Source organism: Vidua chalybeata, chromosome 6 (assembly GCF_026979565.1).
Source record: "Vidua chalybeata isolate OUT-0048 chromosome 6, bVidCha1 merged haplotype, whole genome shotgun sequence".
Classification (NCBI taxonomy): Eukaryota; Metazoa; Chordata; class Aves; order Passeriformes; family Viduidae; genus Vidua; species Vidua chalybeata.
Window position 1 is genome coordinate 37,773,999 of NC_071535.1, and position 19,448 is coordinate 37,793,446.

Below are 19,448 nucleotides of genomic sequence, written 5' to 3' on the forward strand. Positions count from 1 at the left end.
TGCATACTTTTCACATGTTGGAAATGAATTTTGGATTATATAGCGTAAATGTCTTAAAGAGTATTTTATACATTGCTTCCACGTGGAGCCATTGAAATAGTTATAAATATGTATGTATGTCAATTTTTATTTATATAATAGAGTTTTCATTTATTCACAGAGTAAAATCTTCTCACTTGCACTGAATGTAAAAGTCTCAGGAGAGAACAAGTTGCACACTTGATGGTTCGCTGTGCTTTACAGATCAAAGTGCTCAAATTCTGAGCTTCATGGCAGTTAGCATTAATTTCCATATTCCAGTGGGGCTTTCTAGGCAGCATAGCGATTCTTCTGTGCCAGGGCAGACAAACAAAACAGAATTAGCAACAGGAGGGTACTTCTTAATGCAGAAATAGATTTATTTAAAAAAAATAAAGGTCTTGATTGCAATCCAGTCATTTGCCCTAAATAGGAGATATCAATGAAGTGATACTAGAAGCAAAATTAGCTGCACTAGTGACCAAGTGACAATTGTGTGCATTTATTTATGTTTCTGGTACTGTTGGCCAAAATACTGTAAAGGTGTGCAGAGCTGAAGGTTCTTGAGCTCATCTGTATGGAAGAAATAACAAGATAACCTTGTCTTCCTGTGACACTGCGCCTTGAGGTTTTTGGAAGGTTACACAAGGCTTTATTCTTCTGCCTCTCCCTTATGAGGGCCAGCTTGTAACTGCTAATATATTAATTGATCAACTCAGTTATTCATCAGAGAGTACTGTAATTTGTGATGTGGCAGAGCAAAGTTTTTCAATGCCACCTGAAGTTCTTTTCCTTACCAAAATGACAGGGGCTGTTAGTAACATGCAGGTGGCAACTCTCAGAAACAAAGGAGTTTGTTCTGGCAGCAACTTTGCTGTTACGAAATAAGTTGGTTAAACATTAGATCTGCTCTGTTTGATTTTGTATCACCCTGCCATGCTGGGAGAGTTGCTATTTTGCATACAGTTCCCTCTCATGTAGCCACTGTCATTTAGTAGATTTAAAGCCATATCAAACCATCTCTTTAACACCTCCCTTCAATTATTTTTTTAAATTTAATTTTTTATGTATGTTTTCCAGAGAGAGAACATCTGGGGACCTTTTTTAATAATTTCACCTGCCTCTACTCTGAACAACTGGCACCAGGAGTTTGCCAGATTTGTACCTAAATTTAAGGTAATAAGCATGTCCAAGGAAGTTCTTTCTGTTTCCTCAAGAGCAAACCATTGTGTTCTCCTCAGTTCTGTATCACATCTGGGTGCTTACTTACCTTGGAATATGAAATTCTGTAATGAGCCTGTTTCTGGTATTTTTTTACATCATCCTAGTTTTTTTTATGGAGCGTTTAGTTATTTAGGGCTTCAAAATATTCTTTCTTTAATCACATGGTTTTTATTTTGCATCAACTTAGACACCTTCTCAGTAAAGAACTGTAGTAGGTCAGCAAGTGGATGTATCATTTTAACATATGGGCCTGGCAGCAGAACCAAGAATTACATATCAAGTTTTATGTAATGTCTTTGGGGTTAGAGCTGTGTTTTCAGTCATTCATATGAATTTGAGTCAGATAAAGACTGATTGTGAACAAACACTGAACAGATAAGAGGGAAGCAAAATGCAGTTATTACAGAAAAATAGAAGAACTATGGACATACAGTTAATAATCAAGAAAAAACAGAGAAGTGAATCACAGATAGATAAGAACAAAAAGATTGAAAGAAAACAAATGGAGTTTTTCAGATATATTGTGAATGTGAAAACATAGTAAATAGAAATAGTAAACAGTAAATTAGAAAGGAAGGAACTATCAGTTCCTGAAAAACAAGCTGCTTACCTGTCCCCCAGTGGAAAACATTGGAGGGTTGCGAAGGAAAATATGAAAAGAAATGCGTACTGCTAAAACAGTGCTGTAATTTCAGAATTCAGCATAGACAAAAGTGTCAGAAGCTTGCATTTACATCTGCAAAGAGGAACAGATCATAATTTACGTATTTGGGTTATTAATATAATAACTTTTGATATAAAGAAGTCTTGATTGGTTTTTCTTGAAAGATCAGATTTTCCTTTTTACAGAAAACTGTAGGAGACACCTAGTTATGAGTAACCAGTATACCAGTAGCATCAGGCTAATTGTTTGAATGCCTTGGCTACTTAAAAAAGTGTGAGGGAAAAAACCTTGAATATATTAGTATAAGTGATACTTGATTTTTTGATCTGGGGCAGGGCAAAATTAAAGGACTTAGCTTTTACCAAATAGGCTGCTTTGGAGATCCTGATGAGACTGTACATTGCTTGTGGTGTTGTTTAGTTTGAGGTATCTGTATGAGGAGAAGTTGTGCTAGAGCATAGTTCATACTGGATTATTCAAGTGACTTGTATTTTGGAATAAATTGGCATTGCTGAGCCTTTAGAACAACTAATGAAGAAATACAAACACTTCTGTTATTGAGGAGGTACTCAAAAGAAAAAAAAAAAAGCCATCACAACCTGAAAATAATCCATTCATGTCTTTTCATAGCCCAAAATAATAGGGGCTCTTGAGTAAAAAACTTGAGAGCTGTTGGCCATTCTGTCTGCTTTCTCTCACTTCCTTTGATCTGTTCATTGTATAGAATAGGCAAGCAACTGTTTATGCTTTCTCCTTCTCAGGAATGAAATACAGCAAATGTTTGGAAAATGCAGTCAGGATGCTTGTGTTTTTGACTTAAACACCAAACTGTTTATATCATTGTATAGCTGTTCTTTGGCATGCTAATCTTACTGCATGCTGATGTTTACCTCATCCATTGAGCAAAACAGATTTTAAAAAGAAGTTTTCTAAACTTACTGTCACATGTTTACAACTTCAACTGATCTTTTTTTCAACCACTTTTGTTTCTTCCTCTAATCATACAGAAGTGTGCAGTCAGTTCTGCTTGTAGTAAATCACAGTGAATTTATGTCCATGGCAGAATATGTAAACTAAAAGACAAATCAATTTTCCATCAGTCTGGTTGCTTTACAAACAGAACAGCAGGAAGAGTATTCAATTATAGGCTTTTGGAACCTGTCAGTTGAAGTTGTAAGACTTTTCCCCACCTCAGAAAGCAGCATTCTTCCTCTCTCCCAAACCTCTCAGTCTTAGCTGACTGTAAGTCAGCCTAGGCAGGAGATGGCAGTGCAGTGTTATTAACCAGTGGCAGGAGTCAGTGCTGTGCAAAGGTTTGAGTAATAGGACCCGTGCAATTTTGAACTGTAGATAGTTTAACAGCTTTCTCTGGCAGTAATGCTTGCTTTTAAAATTGTTATATTAAATGTTTCCAGGCCAGACATTTTAACTTCATCTCAGGTTTTTGGGGTCAGTTCTGAAATAGAAAACCAACAGGACCATGGGGGTTGTTAAACAGGCAACAAGCCTTCTAGTCATCTAGCTTTAACTGTAGCAGTTGAGTGCAGACCTCGTTCTGCCTTAAGCAAAGTATAATTTTTAATTTTTAGAAAAACCTTACTAGAAGGTTTGTGCTAAATGCTAATGGGCATTTTTAGATTCTCAGCAAAGCTTGATCAGGCCAATTTGCTTGATACCTTTTCTTGGAATGCTCTTTTTCAAAGTATTTTTAAATGCTTTCTGATTTTTCTTGATGGTAAAAAAGATAATTTTCCTTTTTGTTGTTTTGGAGAAAGAAGTATGTAATTTTGTAGACTATAAAATTCCAGAGCTGGTGTTATTATTTGAAAATAATGTCTTTCTATTTTTCTTACTGTTCCAGGTGCTACCTTATTGGGGAAATCCCCATGATAGAAAGGTGATCAGAAAGTTCTGGAGTCAGGTAATACCAGCATGAATGTGTACTATGACTGTCTTTCTCTGTGCAGAGAGAAACCAGAAACTGTTGCTGCACGTCACCAAACTAAACTAATCTATGGATGCAGAGTTTCTTAATTCCTGTAGTAGCATTTTCATTAAGATAATGAGGTGGAAGACTTCTCTTGTGCTGAAGAGCAATACCATACAGGGCAATTCAATGTGGTGTGGGGTTCAGATGAAGAACTAGAGGTCTGTAAATAAAGCAAGTTTCAGTGTCAAGGACTGTTTATTCTGTTCGAGTAACCTAGCTCAGGATACCCCAATGCAGAATCCCTGCAGTTCTGTCAAGATTGTTCCTTATTTAACAAGAGCATTTTGTAGGGTTCAGTACCCAGGTCTTGTCTTGCACGTTAAGAAGCGTCTAGAATTGTTTAAGGGCTGAAGTGCAGGTCCACTAGTTGAGTAACTGTGATATAGTTAATTTTACAAGTCAGCTGTGGAGAATGCAGGTGTAATGAGAAGATTGTAATACAGAAGTCTGAAATTACAGTGAACTCTTGACAATGTACTTACATTATGTGGACATTTTTTTCTCCTTTTGTGGCTGTAGAAGACATTGTATACTCAGGATGCTCCGTTCCACGTGGTAATTACCAGTTACCAGCTGGTAGTGCAGGATGTGAAGTATTTCCAGAGAGTGAAGTGGCAGTATATGGTGCTGGATGAAGCACAAGCACTCAAGAGTAGCTCCAGGTAATAAACTAACTGGAAACAAAATATTTTCTGTGGATCAGCCTCTTGGAGGAGTATCAATAAAGCATCAATAGAACATAAATTGATAGAAGTTAAAATTAACACACATAAGACCCCTTAAGTATCTAACCTAGTTAAATATCTATATAACTCTCTGACACTGGATTGATCCATTAGGTGTTTTGCATTTAGATTTTTCAAATATGTAAAATGTAATTAAAAGGTAGCTCTGGAGCAGAAACTTGTATGGAGCACAGGACAGTTAAACAAAATGCATGAATGAAATGCAGTTTACTTTCCCTCCTGACTATTCACAGAATTCTGCCTGGTGAATGGTCTGTAGTCTTTAGCTTATATTGTTTATATTGACTCCATTAAATGCATTATTTTGATTCCTTATTCAGTGTCACTTCCAGACATGAATGAAGGTCAGAACCCCATGAACACTGTTGGCTGCAGTAAAGCCCAATCTGTGTCATGAGACTCTATGCCAGAAAATTTTCTGTTTGTTTTCAAGTAATGGATTTGTCTGTCTTTATTTCTGTAATTGCTTTCCCATAACCTTTGTCCAGGTTGCCACTGTACACAGTAAGTTAAGGAGTGCTTTAGATGCAGGCTCATTCTGATCAAAGTTTGTCTGTTCAACATTCTTGGGAAGCCACCCCTCTAAGAGGATTTTAATGTATAGCTCAGCACTCCTGCCACAGTAGCCTATACACTTCCTCTTGTAAAGTTTGAAAAACACACGACATTCTGATTCAAAGTACCTGTTTCTTTTGGAAAGTTAATTATTCCAATCATGAGATTTTATTAGTAAGCATTTGTTTTAAAAATGAGTAAAAAAGATACTTAGAAAAATAAAATAAATTACACTCTTTTAATTTTTTTTTAATTGGGAAAAGGCTATTTTTTTCTGTAGTTGTCTTTTGAAAGACTGGGGAACAGCTGTAATAGTTTTGTCCAGTGACTTCCAAAGATCATTTGGGAAACTCACTGGAAACAATTTGCCTTAAAATACCTTATGTTTCATATCATTCTGCAGTTTTCTCTAGAAATTATTTTTCTTGCTTTTATTCATCAGTGTTCGTTGGAAGATACTACTGCAGTTCCAGTGTCGAAACAGATTGCTGTTGACTGGGACCCCAATCCAGAACACAATGGCTGAGGTATTTGGGAGCTCAAAAGAGTGGATTTTTCTTTACAACAATAATGCATACTAAGGATATGTAAACAGTTGAGAAATCTGTTGCATTTATGTGGTTGTGGGATCATACTTGTAGCAAGTATGGTTAGCAACCACTGGCAAACAAACATGGGATCAGCCCTGGGTGGGAAAAATATGGAAACTTGCTATACATTTAAATAAAACTAAAGATATTTGAAGTAATACTTAGATTACAGGATTAAATCTAGTTCTAGTGACTTTCCCTTTTGTTGGCTGAAGTAATTAGACTGTGTTTGTCACTGCTTTCTAATGGGGTTCTGTTAAGTTGATATCTGTGGCTTTGTGGGGGGAGGCAGGTAGAGAATGCAGCTGGGGTTTTGTTTAATTTTGCCATGTTTCATGATCTAGTGAAGTGATTTTGCTTATAAAGAGCTGGAAGATTTTGGGGTCCATAATTACCTTGTCCACATTAGGATGACTTTTGCTACTCTGGTGTTTTCTCCTTTTAGCTGTGGGCCCTGCTGCATTTTATCATGCCAACACTGTTTGATTCCCATGAAGAGTTCAATGAGTGGTTTTCTAAGGACATAGAGAGCCATGCGGAGAACAAGTCTGCTATTGATGAGAGTGAGTGCAGTGTGTAACTGCTATCATTTTATATTAAGAATCTGTTGCCTTTTCGAAATAATAATGGCTAAATTTTCTATGAGATGTGGCATCTAAAGCAGAGAACGCATTTTGAGATTGGAACATTACTGGATTGTTGTTGATAGTTTATGTTGAAGTTTCTGTTTCTGACTGTAATATAGCATGTGTAATGAACAGAAAAACAGTGTAGCACAGCACTCATTTAAGAAAGAAAAATCAACAAAGAAATATCAACTCTCTGCTGTAAGAACTCACATGGGGGGAAATGGCTGAGAAGTTAGGGACTTAATTTGTCAAAAAACACTATATAATTCTCTTTTTTGATGAAGTAATTGTTCTTTCTTTCCCCTTCCCTTTATTTCAGACCAGCTATCCCGCTTGCACATGATCCTGAAGCCTTTCATGTTGAGAAGAATCAAGAAGGATGTGGAAAATGAGCTGTCAGATAAGGTCAGAAAAACTATTTCTCTGGAATGGTTATTACAGCTCTATTGTCATAGCTCTGTTCTCTGATCTGGTTTTTGCAAACTTGTTTGTCAGTCTGTGTACCTGAAATTTGACTGTAGACTTCTCTTCGACCTTCACCCTCTTGCACCACATCCCAGCAGTGTCATTAGATGTGAATATAACTGAAGAACTTCTAATTAACAAATATTTTTCTTGGGAAAGCATTTTGTTACCAGTTAAAGATGAAGAACCTTCAGTCCTGCTTAAGTTGATAGATGTATCCCTAATGGCAGTGAAGGAGATTGTTACTTCAATTACTGGGTGACAAACATTTCCAGTTGCCTTTTTGAAGGATTTGGCATGGGTTTAGGATTTTTTTTTTTGCTTGCCTATACAGAGAAATACATAGTGGCAGCATCATGCTCTTCTCTCTTGCCAGTCTCTTAATTTCACATGGATGTTAGCAGTGCTAGATGATCTTGTGGTCAGCAGTCCCCAGGTTGAGAGACGCTGGCTGAGGGACATCTGGTTTGTTCTGATGTGCTTATTAATTTCAGTGTACTTCCCACTTGTGCGATGCACCTGTCACTGCTGTGGGCTCCTGACACTCCTTAGCATGGCTCTAAGTGGGGAACTGTAGGATGGTAGAAATTGAAGTCAGATTTTAAACTGATCAGCTGCAGGTGTGACGACAGCTTCTTAAGAATCCCTCTGTTTACTTGTGTTCACGCACTTTTAAAGGTCTGTCTCCTACATCATTACACAACCTTTCCAAAACACACCTATCAGTTAAGTCCTTTCCAGGTTAGATCCTGAAATGCAGATCTGAATGCAACTGCCTATAAATGTATTTTTTGAGAAAGTTATGTTTTCCTCAAGGTGTGTTTCAGCTTTATGTACACTGATGTTATCGTCTTCATTTAAGAGAAATAAATGGCTAAATCTTCATTATCATTTTGCAGATTGAAATTCTTATGTACTGCCAGCAGACAAGTCGACAGAAGCTCTTGTACCAAGCTCTGAAAAACAAAATCTCTATTGATGACCTCTTGCAGTCATCAATGGGCACTACTCAGCAAGCACAGACCACCACTAGTAGTCTCATGAATCTAGTTATGCAGTTTAGGAAGGTAAGGCTATTTTAAATAATAATTTTTGAAAAGTATGATCATTGATTAGCACAAAACTAAGATACAGCTTCTAGAAAACACCATATTGAAAAAAATCTGGCATAGGCAAGCAAGTTTGCATGCAATTCAGTTGTGTTTTGGATGCAGTGTAGCATTGATGTTGCGTGAAGAAGAGCTTTAGCCTTATGATGCGTGCATCTGCTAGCTGGTTTAGTTGCAAAGGTTGGTTTGGTTGAAGGAAGCCATTCACTTGGGAAGAAGAGGCAATAGCTGTTATATGAATAGCAAAAGGCATGATGCCATATTGAAATTTGAGCAGATACCCCAAAATAACCATGCAATATTAAGCAGTACTAAAGTTTTAGTGATCATTGGTCATGGTGATTTGGGATGTAGATGCTGCATTGAACTAAGTTAATTTCTCCCAGCTTTTGACATCCTCTCTGTCTTACAGGTGTGCAATCACCCAGAGCTGTTTGAGCGACAAGAAACTTGGTCTCCATTTCACATCGCCCTAAAGCCATACCAGATTTCCAAGTTCATCTACCGTCATGGACAGATCAGGGTCTTTAACCACTCACGGGACAGGCAAGCTTATTCCACTTCCTATCCACTTTAGTGTACTTAGTATTATTACTTAGACTTATTTTCATAAATGCTAATTAGCTCCCATTAAGTACACCTGGTGTACTTAAATGATGTTGGCTGAGCAGTCCATTTCCTTTTAGTCATTCAGCTGTTAAACATCTGATATAGGTGCTCTTTCTTGGTGGAATCCTAGTCATAGAATATCCCTTTGACTGAGTAAGAAAGCCGGGAAAAGGAATTTAGAGTTGTTGCTGATGATGTATAGTAGAATTAAGCTTTAAAAGATCCTTGAAACAAAAAAAAAAGCCCCACCTGATTTCCCCTCAGTGAGATTTCTCATGGAAGGAAGCTGTCAGTATCTGTTGCAACATGGTATAACGTGAGCATCTGCTAGTGCCTTGTCAACTTTTAATGCTCACCTTGGATGAGAATCTGCCCAAGTGCAGTTTGCTATTTTCTCCAACCATGGCAATTCTTGATTAATTTTGTCTGCATTCAGTTACGGTAAGTGCTAAGGGCAGAGATGAGAGAGACATGTATGAAGACAAGATCAGCTTTTCTAGAACATATAATCCAGTTCTAACACAACAATGGTGTGTCTCAGTGTCAAATTAACAGCAGTGCATGTCAACTGATGACACTTTCCTCCTTCTGCTGTGCAATTCCAGATATTCAGAGTGCTAAATTCTTACAATGAAGAAGTGAATGGCTACTCTGTATCTTCTGCTGATTGCGTGATTGAACGTGTTATGTGTTAACACCTTCTTGATGATGATGTTTGGTTTTGTTCCTTTAATTTTCAGGTGGTTACGGGTTTTACTTTCGCCATTTGCACCAGACCACATCCAGCAGTCTCTCTTCCACAGGAAGGGTAGGTTTTCAGTCTTGGGAAACAAGCTGGATTTTAATATGTCTACTTCAGAGGGAAGGACTGAGAGACCGGATTAATTAATAGATTAGAATTTACTAGAATTTTGTTAGTGTTTGTACATACATTTCATTTGCTCAGAGAGGAAAGTATGGAAAGCAGCTGGAAGAATCTGTGGATAACCTGTCATTTAGTTATTGCTTAATCCTAGTGCAGTATCTTAATTCAGTCTGTCTTGTTTTAACTTGAGATTTTTAACTTTAACAAGAGATTAGTGCTGCCTTTTTAGTCTAATGTGAATTTTTCACAGATTCAGTTCTAAGAAATCTTGGATTCATTTCAGAACATTCTGTGTTGTATCTTCAACTGCCAACTTACTTTCAACTAGAAACTAGATGAGATGCAAATGACCCAGAATATATCAATGAGCAAAAACCCCAGAAAAGCTGCTGTTATTGACAGATACAATTTATTATAGATGATTTAATATTTTTCCTACAAGAGCTAATTTTGTCACTCAGCTACTGAGATGGGAAAATCTTCAGAAGTATAAAGCAAGAGAAATACTGGCTGCATTACTATGCTGAAATCTATTAGCATGGACCTCTTCAGCTGGTGTTTGGGCTATGCAGTGCACATGAGTGGGCCTGCAAAGCTTTTCCCTACCAATACCTGCAACTCCTTCTAACCCATTTGACTTCCTAGGTGAGAGGGAGCATGAGACAGGCATCCTGAGGTATGCATGTTCTCGTCAGCTGTCTGGAAGATATTTGTTCAAATTTGCAAATATGCACATTGCCTATTGATTCTTAATAACTGAAACAAATGTCCTAGACCTAGAATGTATTTCTCTTTTTTGGTAAGAGCCCTTCTCTTGCCCACACTGGAAAATGATCTGGAATGTGGAGTCTGGCAACAGAGATTCAAATTGAATTTTCAGTATTTCTAAATGATCTAGGTTAAATTAGGATCTCCTGTTTACTCACTTAGATTTGTCATGTGTCATAGAATGTGTATCCTGAATTGATGAAGTAAATTTAGTTTTCAGCTAGGAGTGTCTATGACATGTGTTGGCTTAACTCCAGTATTTCTGTGACCTAGGCGTCAATGAAGAAAGCTGTTTTTCTTTCCTCCGGTTTATTGATGTCTCTCCAGCAGAAATGGCAAACCTTATGAATCAGGGACATTTAGCCAGGTGAGGACAACTTTTTTTCTCTCTCTTTTAGTAATTACAGGAAAAGTACAGATGATGTCAGTCATTCTTCTCTAAACCTGCATTTTCTGTGCTTCTTAATATTATTATTTCTGTATCATTTTCTAATACTACAACAACTTCTATAGTGCTCCTCCAGATATCGGGCACCGTTATGTAATACAGTTTTTATGCCCCTGTCACAAGAAACCCTGTGTTACAAAGAGTTGACATTGTAAATACACAGGATGGTCAAAGGGCAAAAGGAGAGTTTGCTTAGGGTCACACTGCAGGTTGCTGGTGTTATCAAGCGCAAAATCCAGACTTTGGAAGGCCTGTTCAGTGCAGTTCTTGCCAGTTGCACTTGAGTGTGTTTTAAACACACATGGAATAAGCTTGTGCTGTGGTAGTTGTTCTTCAGCCCTGAGTCATACTTTCCACATGTCTTGTTTTTAATATAGAATGTGATTCTGAGGCATAGGCTTTGAACTGTGGATTTATAACATCAACTGTATTATCTTGAAAGGAGAGGTGATATTTTAAGTTATAGTGTAGTCTTAAAGGACTCTGAGTCATGTTAATAGGGGCTGTAAGAAATTTTAGACTAAAAGTATTTATTATTAAATAGAGATGTTCTGCTTTAGGGCTTTGTAATATTTTTTTGTTCTGGTTATTTTGAATTACTGTTTCTTGACTGCACTTTAGTAACATAATTCAGATTTCTCTTGATGTGTCTCAATGGTATTTATGATAAATTCTGAATTCATTACACATGTTGTTATGAATAATTTATATGTCATTTACAGAGAAGTTAGTGCAATTTTACATTGTAGAGGCTAACTGGGGCTTGACCATTTTCGATTAAGTGCTTCAAAGTATATCCTGATTTAATCACTTAGATTCAGTTGAGCCACCTTAGAAAAAATTAAATAAGAAAAATTTGAAGATGTCTATCAGAAATTATTTTCCTTAAGGCAGGATGCTGTAACCCTGATATTCTTACAAAAATCCCATTTCTGTCAGATACAGTTATGCTGTAAATACATTCAAGCCTTTCTTTCACAAAGCAGTGAATAAATGCATCTCCTGTGGTTTTTTTCAGATGGTTAGCTCTTTTCCTGTCTCTGAAAGCATCCTACAGGCTCCATCACATGCGCTCCTGGATGGAGACTGAAGAGGTCAAAGCGCAGGGATCATGTTTTCTGAGGAACAGGGATTTCTTGCTTGATGTAAATTTCCCACTGTCTTTCCCTAACTTGCACAGCTGCACTTTGCTGCAGGTAAGCAAAATTTCTGTGATCTGGAGACAGTAGCAAATCCTCCTGAATGAGAAATTATGAAAACCATTTTGTCCTTACAAAACAGGGAAAACAGATTTGATAATGGGATGATGATACTGTCTGCTTTTTTAGATACAGTTAAGAGACTTTAGAGTGCTGAACAGAAAAATAGTTTAATCCCTATCTCCTTCACATGTGGCATTACATTTCAAAACTTGATATAATGAATAAATCAGTTGACTTAGAAGACTTCAAAATATTACTGGAGCACCAAAAGTAGATACAGGAGCAATAGAATTAGACTCATGATTTGTCAGGGATAGACTCTGTATGTAAGCTTAAGAGTTTTGTAATGTTTTTTACATGCAAAATGCTAATTTTCTGGCTGAAACAACTCTTTTTCTTGTCCAATTCAATACATTCTTGCAGCAGCTGGGGAAAACAGAGACCAGCCTGACAGTGTTTTATAGCTGGTGAACAAGCATTTTCAGTGCTGTATTTCTACTCTGAAATTTGCTTCTGCTACTGTCTGGTAGATCAGATGTATTCAAATTACTGTGTAATGCAAGATCATTTTTGTTAATCTTTGGCCTAGGATATTTGTGAAGATTTTGCCTTTCTGTTACTAAATTGCAGTTGATTTCCCGAGTTAGATTAAGGCTCCATTGATTCAGTTCACTGGGAAATAAGTTCACAGAAGTGCTAGCGTGGAGTCAGGAAAACATCTAGGGCAGTTAGCAGATATGCAGTAAAAAAAAAGTCTTTTCTGAAACAGTGAGATTGTGCCAAATTTCTCTAGGGAATATTGCTTCTGCTCTTGAGTCTGGAAGGGGAAAGGAGATAGCCAGAATTCAATTGAATATTGTGTAGAGGAAGTTGAAATTGAAGACGCATAAGCAGTAGGAAACCAACCTTGGACTTGGTGTCATGTTTTGCAGCATTAACAGCAAAGCCAACAAAATGAGTCCTCCTAGATATCAAACAAAGAGCCAGCCAAGTGAATGTGTGCCTGTTAACTCTGGATGTGCTGGTATTTCAATAGTCTGTGTTTCCATGTCTAGCTTGATAAAATCTCTATGCTACATGAATTTGCTTTCAGTTAGTTTTTTAAGATTACAGTCAGCTCTTTCTATAGTGCTTGCAGTGCTTATCTCTGTGACTAGTGTAGCTCTGTCCTCTTGTTGGCATGGTTAAGGAGAATTTGTGTGGTGTCATAAGTGCAGCAATAAAGAAGAAGGTATCAGAAGTTGTGTGCACTTAGAGAAGGTAGCATTCATTTTTACATATGTAGAAAGATGATCTAAGTCCTTACACAGCCCTTGGTTTGGTTAGTATGAATGAAAATCATTAGATTTTCTAAAGGACAGAAGATGGATTAAGACAGTAGATTTTAAATGTAAGATCTGGAATATACATGTGTAGGTTTTAATATTAATGCTTAAATGCAAACCATTTGGATAGGCTACAGACACACCTATACCACAGTCTAGCAAGATTTAAACATTAATTTGGTTTCTCCAAAAATTTCTATTTTTTGAGGATGTCAGTACTTGTGTCCTAGGGGTTCCCAGAGCTGTTGACTTTGTGTAAATAATGACTCTTGCAACTAATAACGTTCAATACAGGAAAAAGCCAGCTGAGGAGCAGAGTTCATCAGTGTGTGCAATACAGTGCATTTGTGATAACCCCAGTAAATCTAAAGGAAGAATAGCCCTGCAGTTATGACAGATACTTTAAAGCTGTTTTCTAGGCTTCCTGTTAGACAAATTACTACCTGCAGTCACTTTAAAATAAGCTGTATTTACAGAATTTTGTTTGCAGAGCTTATGTTTAGAACACATTAAAAAAAAATAAAGGTGGTTAGGGAGTTCAAAACCTAAAGGAGAGTTGAAAATCAAGCTGCCCTTTACATGCCTGTCATTTAGCACTGGACATTATTGTGCGTGAAATGAACTTTTTCCTTAGCACAAATTGGAGAAGCTTTCAATGTAACATTCGCAAAGCTTCCTCTTGGGCTTCATAAGATAGTAACGTGTAGGGAATGAGGAGGGTGAAAAAAGAGGAAAAAGGAAATGGTAAAAATCTGGAAATGCTTTTCTTAACTGCTCAGATCAGCATTTCCAATGTAAGAGACAAAGCATGAAAATAAGTCAGTTGAAAAAGAAACACATTTATTTTTAATGGCTATTTCTGAAATTGAAGTAACATGTGTCTAAAGATATGTTTAATCATGTAAATACAGAAATTGCTTGCAGAGTGTGAAGTCTCTTCATTGCCCCTGCTCAACACCTCCACATCATATGTATTAATTTATATGCATTGAATTAAATGAATATAAACTTTGCTCTGTTTACATGAACACTTCCCTCCTTTCCTTTTGTAATTTTATTTCTATTTAAAAATTTAGGAGTGTTAATGGGCTTAAGATGTTGGTAGCAATCACCCATATTTATGTGCAGCTCTATTTGCAGTATAGGAGACCCTCTTTCAAGACTTACTTTGGAGTGCACAGTTGTACATTCGTGGCTTTTAACAATCTTCCTCTTTGGTTTTTGGCTTTGTTGTACTAAAGTATGTGAGCCATTTCAGAGCTGTGGCTGTATTCAGTTCTGTAATTTTACCCAGTCTTTCCATGTGTGTGGTTGATGGGAAGCTGATGGGTTTCCACTGTCCCTGTTATATCTGGTGACTGCTCCATTCATGAATATTTAACAGCTGCATATGTCAGAATTCAGAGGGATGTTTCTTATGTGACCTGCACATAGTTTGTACACAGGAATCTAGCACTCAAAGCAAATTAATGCCCAGGTACAAATATTTTTCTCTTATTTTTGGTACCTTCTTGAAGCTTTATTTGTTTCCTCATAGGTACTTCAATTGCCCTAAAGTCCTCTTAAATGGGTCTTTGACATTGTTTTCCAAAAGAGAATTAAATAACAAACTTGCATAGGTTTGGAATTACAGTTTGTTAACTTCCTCTCTATCCATTTCCTGTGTTCTGACTTTCCAGGAAATAATTACGAAACCCCTCTATTGACCAGGGCCACAATCAGTACGTCAGTGCTTGCTGTTATAAGACTTAACAAAAATCTCTTGTGACTGCCTGCAATGATTCTACTTCATAAAATCAGCTGTACTCCCAGTGTGGGGTCCAGGGGTGGTGAAGAGAGAAGCTTTGAGCTAGAGCAGTTGTTCACTCTTCCCCCTCTAACTCTTGCTGTCCTTTCTTTACTCTCAGAGGTGGAACCCTGCGTCTGCTGATGCAGGCATACCCCAATGCATCCTTGTATAAGCCAGCTGCAGAAAACCTTGTATTTTCATGGCTGTTGAATTTTTTGTTGGATCAGATGTGTAGCCAAATAGGCTTCTGGAGAGGAGGCAAAACTAGCACAGGAAGTGGCACAAATATATCATGGGAAAGGACTTGCCTTTTTTAGCAGCAGTGTTGGTGTTCTGTGGCCACTGTTTCTGTTCTCAGATGAGTAACATATCCAACATTCATATCCATTGTCCACAGGCAGGTATTCCCAGCCCTGTGAGTCCCACACTACTGCTTCAGCGCGTGGCCTGTTTTACCAGGTGGTGAAGCATGTCACAAAACTCACTTGGAGCAGAGGGGCAAGGGTTTGTTTTCATCTTGATCATCATCTTAATGAATACAAGACAGCTAGGCCAACAAGAAGGGGCTCTGTGAGGACTGGAGAAAATATGTGACATAGTTGTTGCTTAAGCCAGCATTACTGATTAAGAACTGTCAGCTGAGTGAGAGCCTGTTTTTGGGATCACTTCACATTATCCAGAGTGGGCCAAGCTTTGTCTTGTACTTTTTAGCTCTGCTGAGTGTCAGTGAAAGACTATTATCAGCTTTCGCCTCTCAGCTTTCATATATAGAGGAGGAAATGTTTGGTCAGAGTATGAACTTTAGTTTTGCCAGCTCCAGCCCATAAGTCTCTCCAGCAGCAGCCAAAAGACATGCATAGGGGCTAGGGTTGAGTGAAGGTAGTGCAGGCATGTGTGTACAGTCAGACTCTTTTCCTCTCTTGTCAGCAGGTTCCACATGATAGTTGCTTGCCATCCGTGTCTTGCCCAGTGAATGGAAATGAAAGGGCCCAGAATGCATGATCCATAATAGACTCCTGCTGTGGGTGTTTTCTAGCATTTTTTGACATACATAGAAATGCATATATCCAATGTACGACATGCTATACAGGGTGTCTGCTTCTATCATATATATGGATGATTACAACTTCAAATACTGGGATTTCATAAAATTGGGAGGCTCTGTAAAGTAAAAGTAGCATGCCATTAATTTTGGTGCATTAGGAACTGGGGCAGAAAAATACCAAAACTTGAGATCCTGTTTACCTTTTACTTAAGTGCTGGAATTGCCAGGAGGGCACATCCTGTGGTCCTATGGTAGTGAGAGGTATACCTCTTAATGCTCCTAAAATTATTGCTAGTTTTCTACTGTGTGCAGAATAATGCTCTGCATACTATAGGAAACAAATATAATATGCAACTAATGATCTTTATGAATACAGAAGAGTCAATAAAAGCTAAGTGGCAGAAATGGCTTCATCTAGAAGCAGTTTATTTCATTGTTTGATGCAGATATTTACAATAAAAAAGGAACTAAAACTGATGCAAGCAAAGAAAAATTAATTTTTGTTATTTTTCTATGTAGAGCTGAGCATCTTCAAACAGCTTTCCTTTCTTTAAACTGTACTGTCATCTGAGTATCCCCACTTCTGAGTCAGTATATTTTTCTGTATCAAAAGGACATTTTGACAAATTCCAGGTTTTAAACATGGATTTGTTCATGTGTGCAACCCTACTAGCACTTTTTAAATCTTCAGGATAAAATTTAGAGTGCTCTTGCACAAGAAAGAAGGAAAAGGTTGGAAAAGATGCAAGTCTAAAGATACCAATCCAGCCTTATTTCAATTCTTAATTTTTTTCTCTCTGCAAAATTTAATTTTAACTCAGAATAGTTAAATGAGTAGGTAGAAAACACCCTGAGTGTCAGACCTACTAGAATATGCCTGTACTTCCTTTATTAGAAAAGCTAAGGTCAGGAGGTTCAAAGGCAGAAAAACTTGTTTCTCGTTCCAACTGAGCATCAAGACAAGTATTGATATGATCTATTCTGATTGCAAATATTTCTGGATTTGAATGTTCTGATAATTACACAAAGATTCTTCACATATTCACTGCAGAAGATGTGTAGAATTTTCCTTATTCAAAGAGAAATGCATACGGAATGTGGCTTGTCTGTCTTCCTCATGGGTGGATACAAGATTTGAGAGGAGTGTTTCTTCATGGACATTAACTTCTTCATTTTCATTTTGTTTTCAGAACTTTGTGTTCAGCAGCCACTGTAAAGCAGTTACTGGCTATTCAGACCATGTCATATATAGAAGGAGATCAGCTACCTCATGTGTACGATGCTGCCAGGTGACTGAGCTGCCGTCCTTCCTGTGCATAGCCAGTCCACGGGTAAGTCCAGGTTAAGTTGTAAATTACCTATTTTCTATTGTGTTTTAAACCTTGGTAAAATTGTTTCTCAGGAACACAATGATATATGACTTTCTTTTGGTTGGGTAAAACTGTTGTGAGGATATCCTTTTGCTATGGTATTCAATAGTGGTTTTTCATAGGGGAAGTGACTGTAATGTGTACTGAGGGGAAAAGTTGTAAGATGCACCCAATAGGAGCTGTTCTAAGAGTTCACTTTCTCTCCTAATACCTAAAGCAATTATGGAAGAGATATTCAAGTAAATTATTAATTGATAACCCAAGGGGGAGATTTAGGTGTCATCACCACAGAATGAGGTGATTGTTTGGTCGGCTCTGATGACACAAGAGAGCTGGAAACAATACTTTTTTGAAAAGGGTGTTTGTTTTCTCTCTTATGCTCCAGAGGGGAAACACCAAATTGCAGTATATAAGGATTAGTCAAGCTGGCATTTTCTAGGTCTTTTGGATATTTAGTGCTACTGCATGGGGTTCTCCATCATCTATTAAATGAATTTTGAAATTAATTCGGTTGAAGTTTCCTGGCTGACAGAAGAGACCTTCATTAGGTCTATGGCTATTGCATTCCATGTTGTTGGATCTTGGCAAAATACAATTTTATTACCAGACCATCCAAATGTTACATTCTTTAGTCACTGTTGAAGTTACTGTTGTGGGTGTCATCATATGATGTGCAATTATACTTTTGCATCTGGAGAAGGGTGGATGGCAAGCAAGACCTCACAAATGCAAGCTCATTACCTACCTGCTGCTGCTCAAGCTGAATGTATCTGTGTCAGCAGCTCTAGGGCTGGGAATCCAGCTGAACCGCTCAAAGTCACGTGTCACCTCCCTGTTAAAATTGTACTGCCTTGCTGGAGAACGAGAGGTTATTCTTAGAGTAAACTGTGAAAACCACTTCACTTTCAGATTCCTTTGATTTGTCCCTCTTTGTACCTAGATTTGCATCATGGATGAAGAATATGTTGAATTGCTCCCCTATAGCAGAAAGGGTGGAGAGGGGCTTAGAAGGCTACAAATGAGGGGAAGGGTGAAAAGAAATTGTATCTGACATTTATTCTAGTGAAAAAAAGTTACTTGCTTTGGTTTGGCTGGTGTATAAAAATGATTAAGTGTAGACATGGCTTTTTGTTTCTAGGAGTACAAAGATTTAATTTTATGCTTCTTAAAAACTTTTGGCAGGAGTCTAGAAGACCTGAAAGAGCAGAAAGAGCACTTATGTTCCCAGAAACTATAGCCTTCTGTTGCTGTTTGACCTGTGATGAATTTTGGGAAGTTAATGGAGCAAATGATAGAAATAGGAGCGTATGTTTATGTAGCAGCTGGGGGAGGGAGTCAGTCTTCTTTCTATGCAGGCAGTGTTCATGAGTACAGACAGGTCTCAATCATAAAAAACGTAACTTGGAGGATGGATCTTGCACTGTCATTAAGAAGTTAATTAATTAAATTTTGAATAATACTGTTTGGTTTAATTTCAGTAGATTTCTTACACACTGGAATATTGTCTGAAGCCATTTTGGTCATCTGACAATGTCTCAAAGGTTAACTTTGCCCGAAGATAAATGCAGGAAGCATTTTACAATTGCCTTAGCTAAACTAAGTTGTTTAATTTAGGGTGGAAATGCATTCATACATCCCTATCACTGTATTTTTGATGTATTTCTGAACCATGACTCTTACAATCAATCAGTTTGACAATAATTTGTTGACAGATGAGGATTTAGTACTAAGGACTGTGCTCTACCTTTTGTTATGAGTAAAACCACAAAAACAAACCTGTGGGGAGAAAAATTTGAAAAAATGTATCATGACAAAATAAAGAAAAGAGTGAACAAACTTGAATGAAAGATTTTTTTGTCCATTTCAGAAAAGCACTGTTTTCACTTGTTAAGGGCATGTAAAAGATCAAGGACTCTACCCTAGAAATATGTGCCTGCGTTCTGAAAAAAAAAAGGAACTGATGGTAAAGATAGTCTAAGGTCCTCTGAGGTCAATCAGTTTTGCACGGGATATGTAAGAAGAGTGGTTCTTGTTAGT

The 19,448-nt window shown here is 37.5% G+C and overlaps 1 protein-coding gene across 8 annotated transcripts in view; it reads left to right on the forward strand.

Moving 5' to 3' along the window:
* Window positions 1-19,448, forward strand: part of INO80 (INO80 complex ATPase subunit) — a 64,768-nt gene that overhangs the window by 20,709 nt on the left and 24,611 nt on the right. For all 8 annotated transcript variants that reach the window (XM_053945222.1, XM_053945228.1, XM_053945227.1 and 5 more), the window contains 12 exons: window positions 1,099-1,194; window positions 3,768-3,827; window positions 4,416-4,558; window positions 5,640-5,724; window positions 6,233-6,350; window positions 6,736-6,821; window positions 7,781-7,948; window positions 8,403-8,536; window positions 9,340-9,407; window positions 10,506-10,599; window positions 11,699-11,876; window positions 17,232-17,372. In XM_053945222.1, coding sequence (XP_053801197.1) covers window positions 1,099-1,194; window positions 3,768-3,827; window positions 4,416-4,558; window positions 5,640-5,724; window positions 6,233-6,350; window positions 6,736-6,821; window positions 7,781-7,948; window positions 8,403-8,536; window positions 9,340-9,407; window positions 10,506-10,599; window positions 11,699-11,876; window positions 17,232-17,372 — 1,371 coding nt within the window. The remainder of the gene's footprint in view (window positions 1-1,098; window positions 1,195-3,767; window positions 3,828-4,415; window positions 4,559-5,639; window positions 5,725-6,232; window positions 6,351-6,735; window positions 6,822-7,780; window positions 7,949-8,402; window positions 8,537-9,339; window positions 9,408-10,505; window positions 10,600-11,698; window positions 11,877-17,231; window positions 17,373-19,448) is intronic.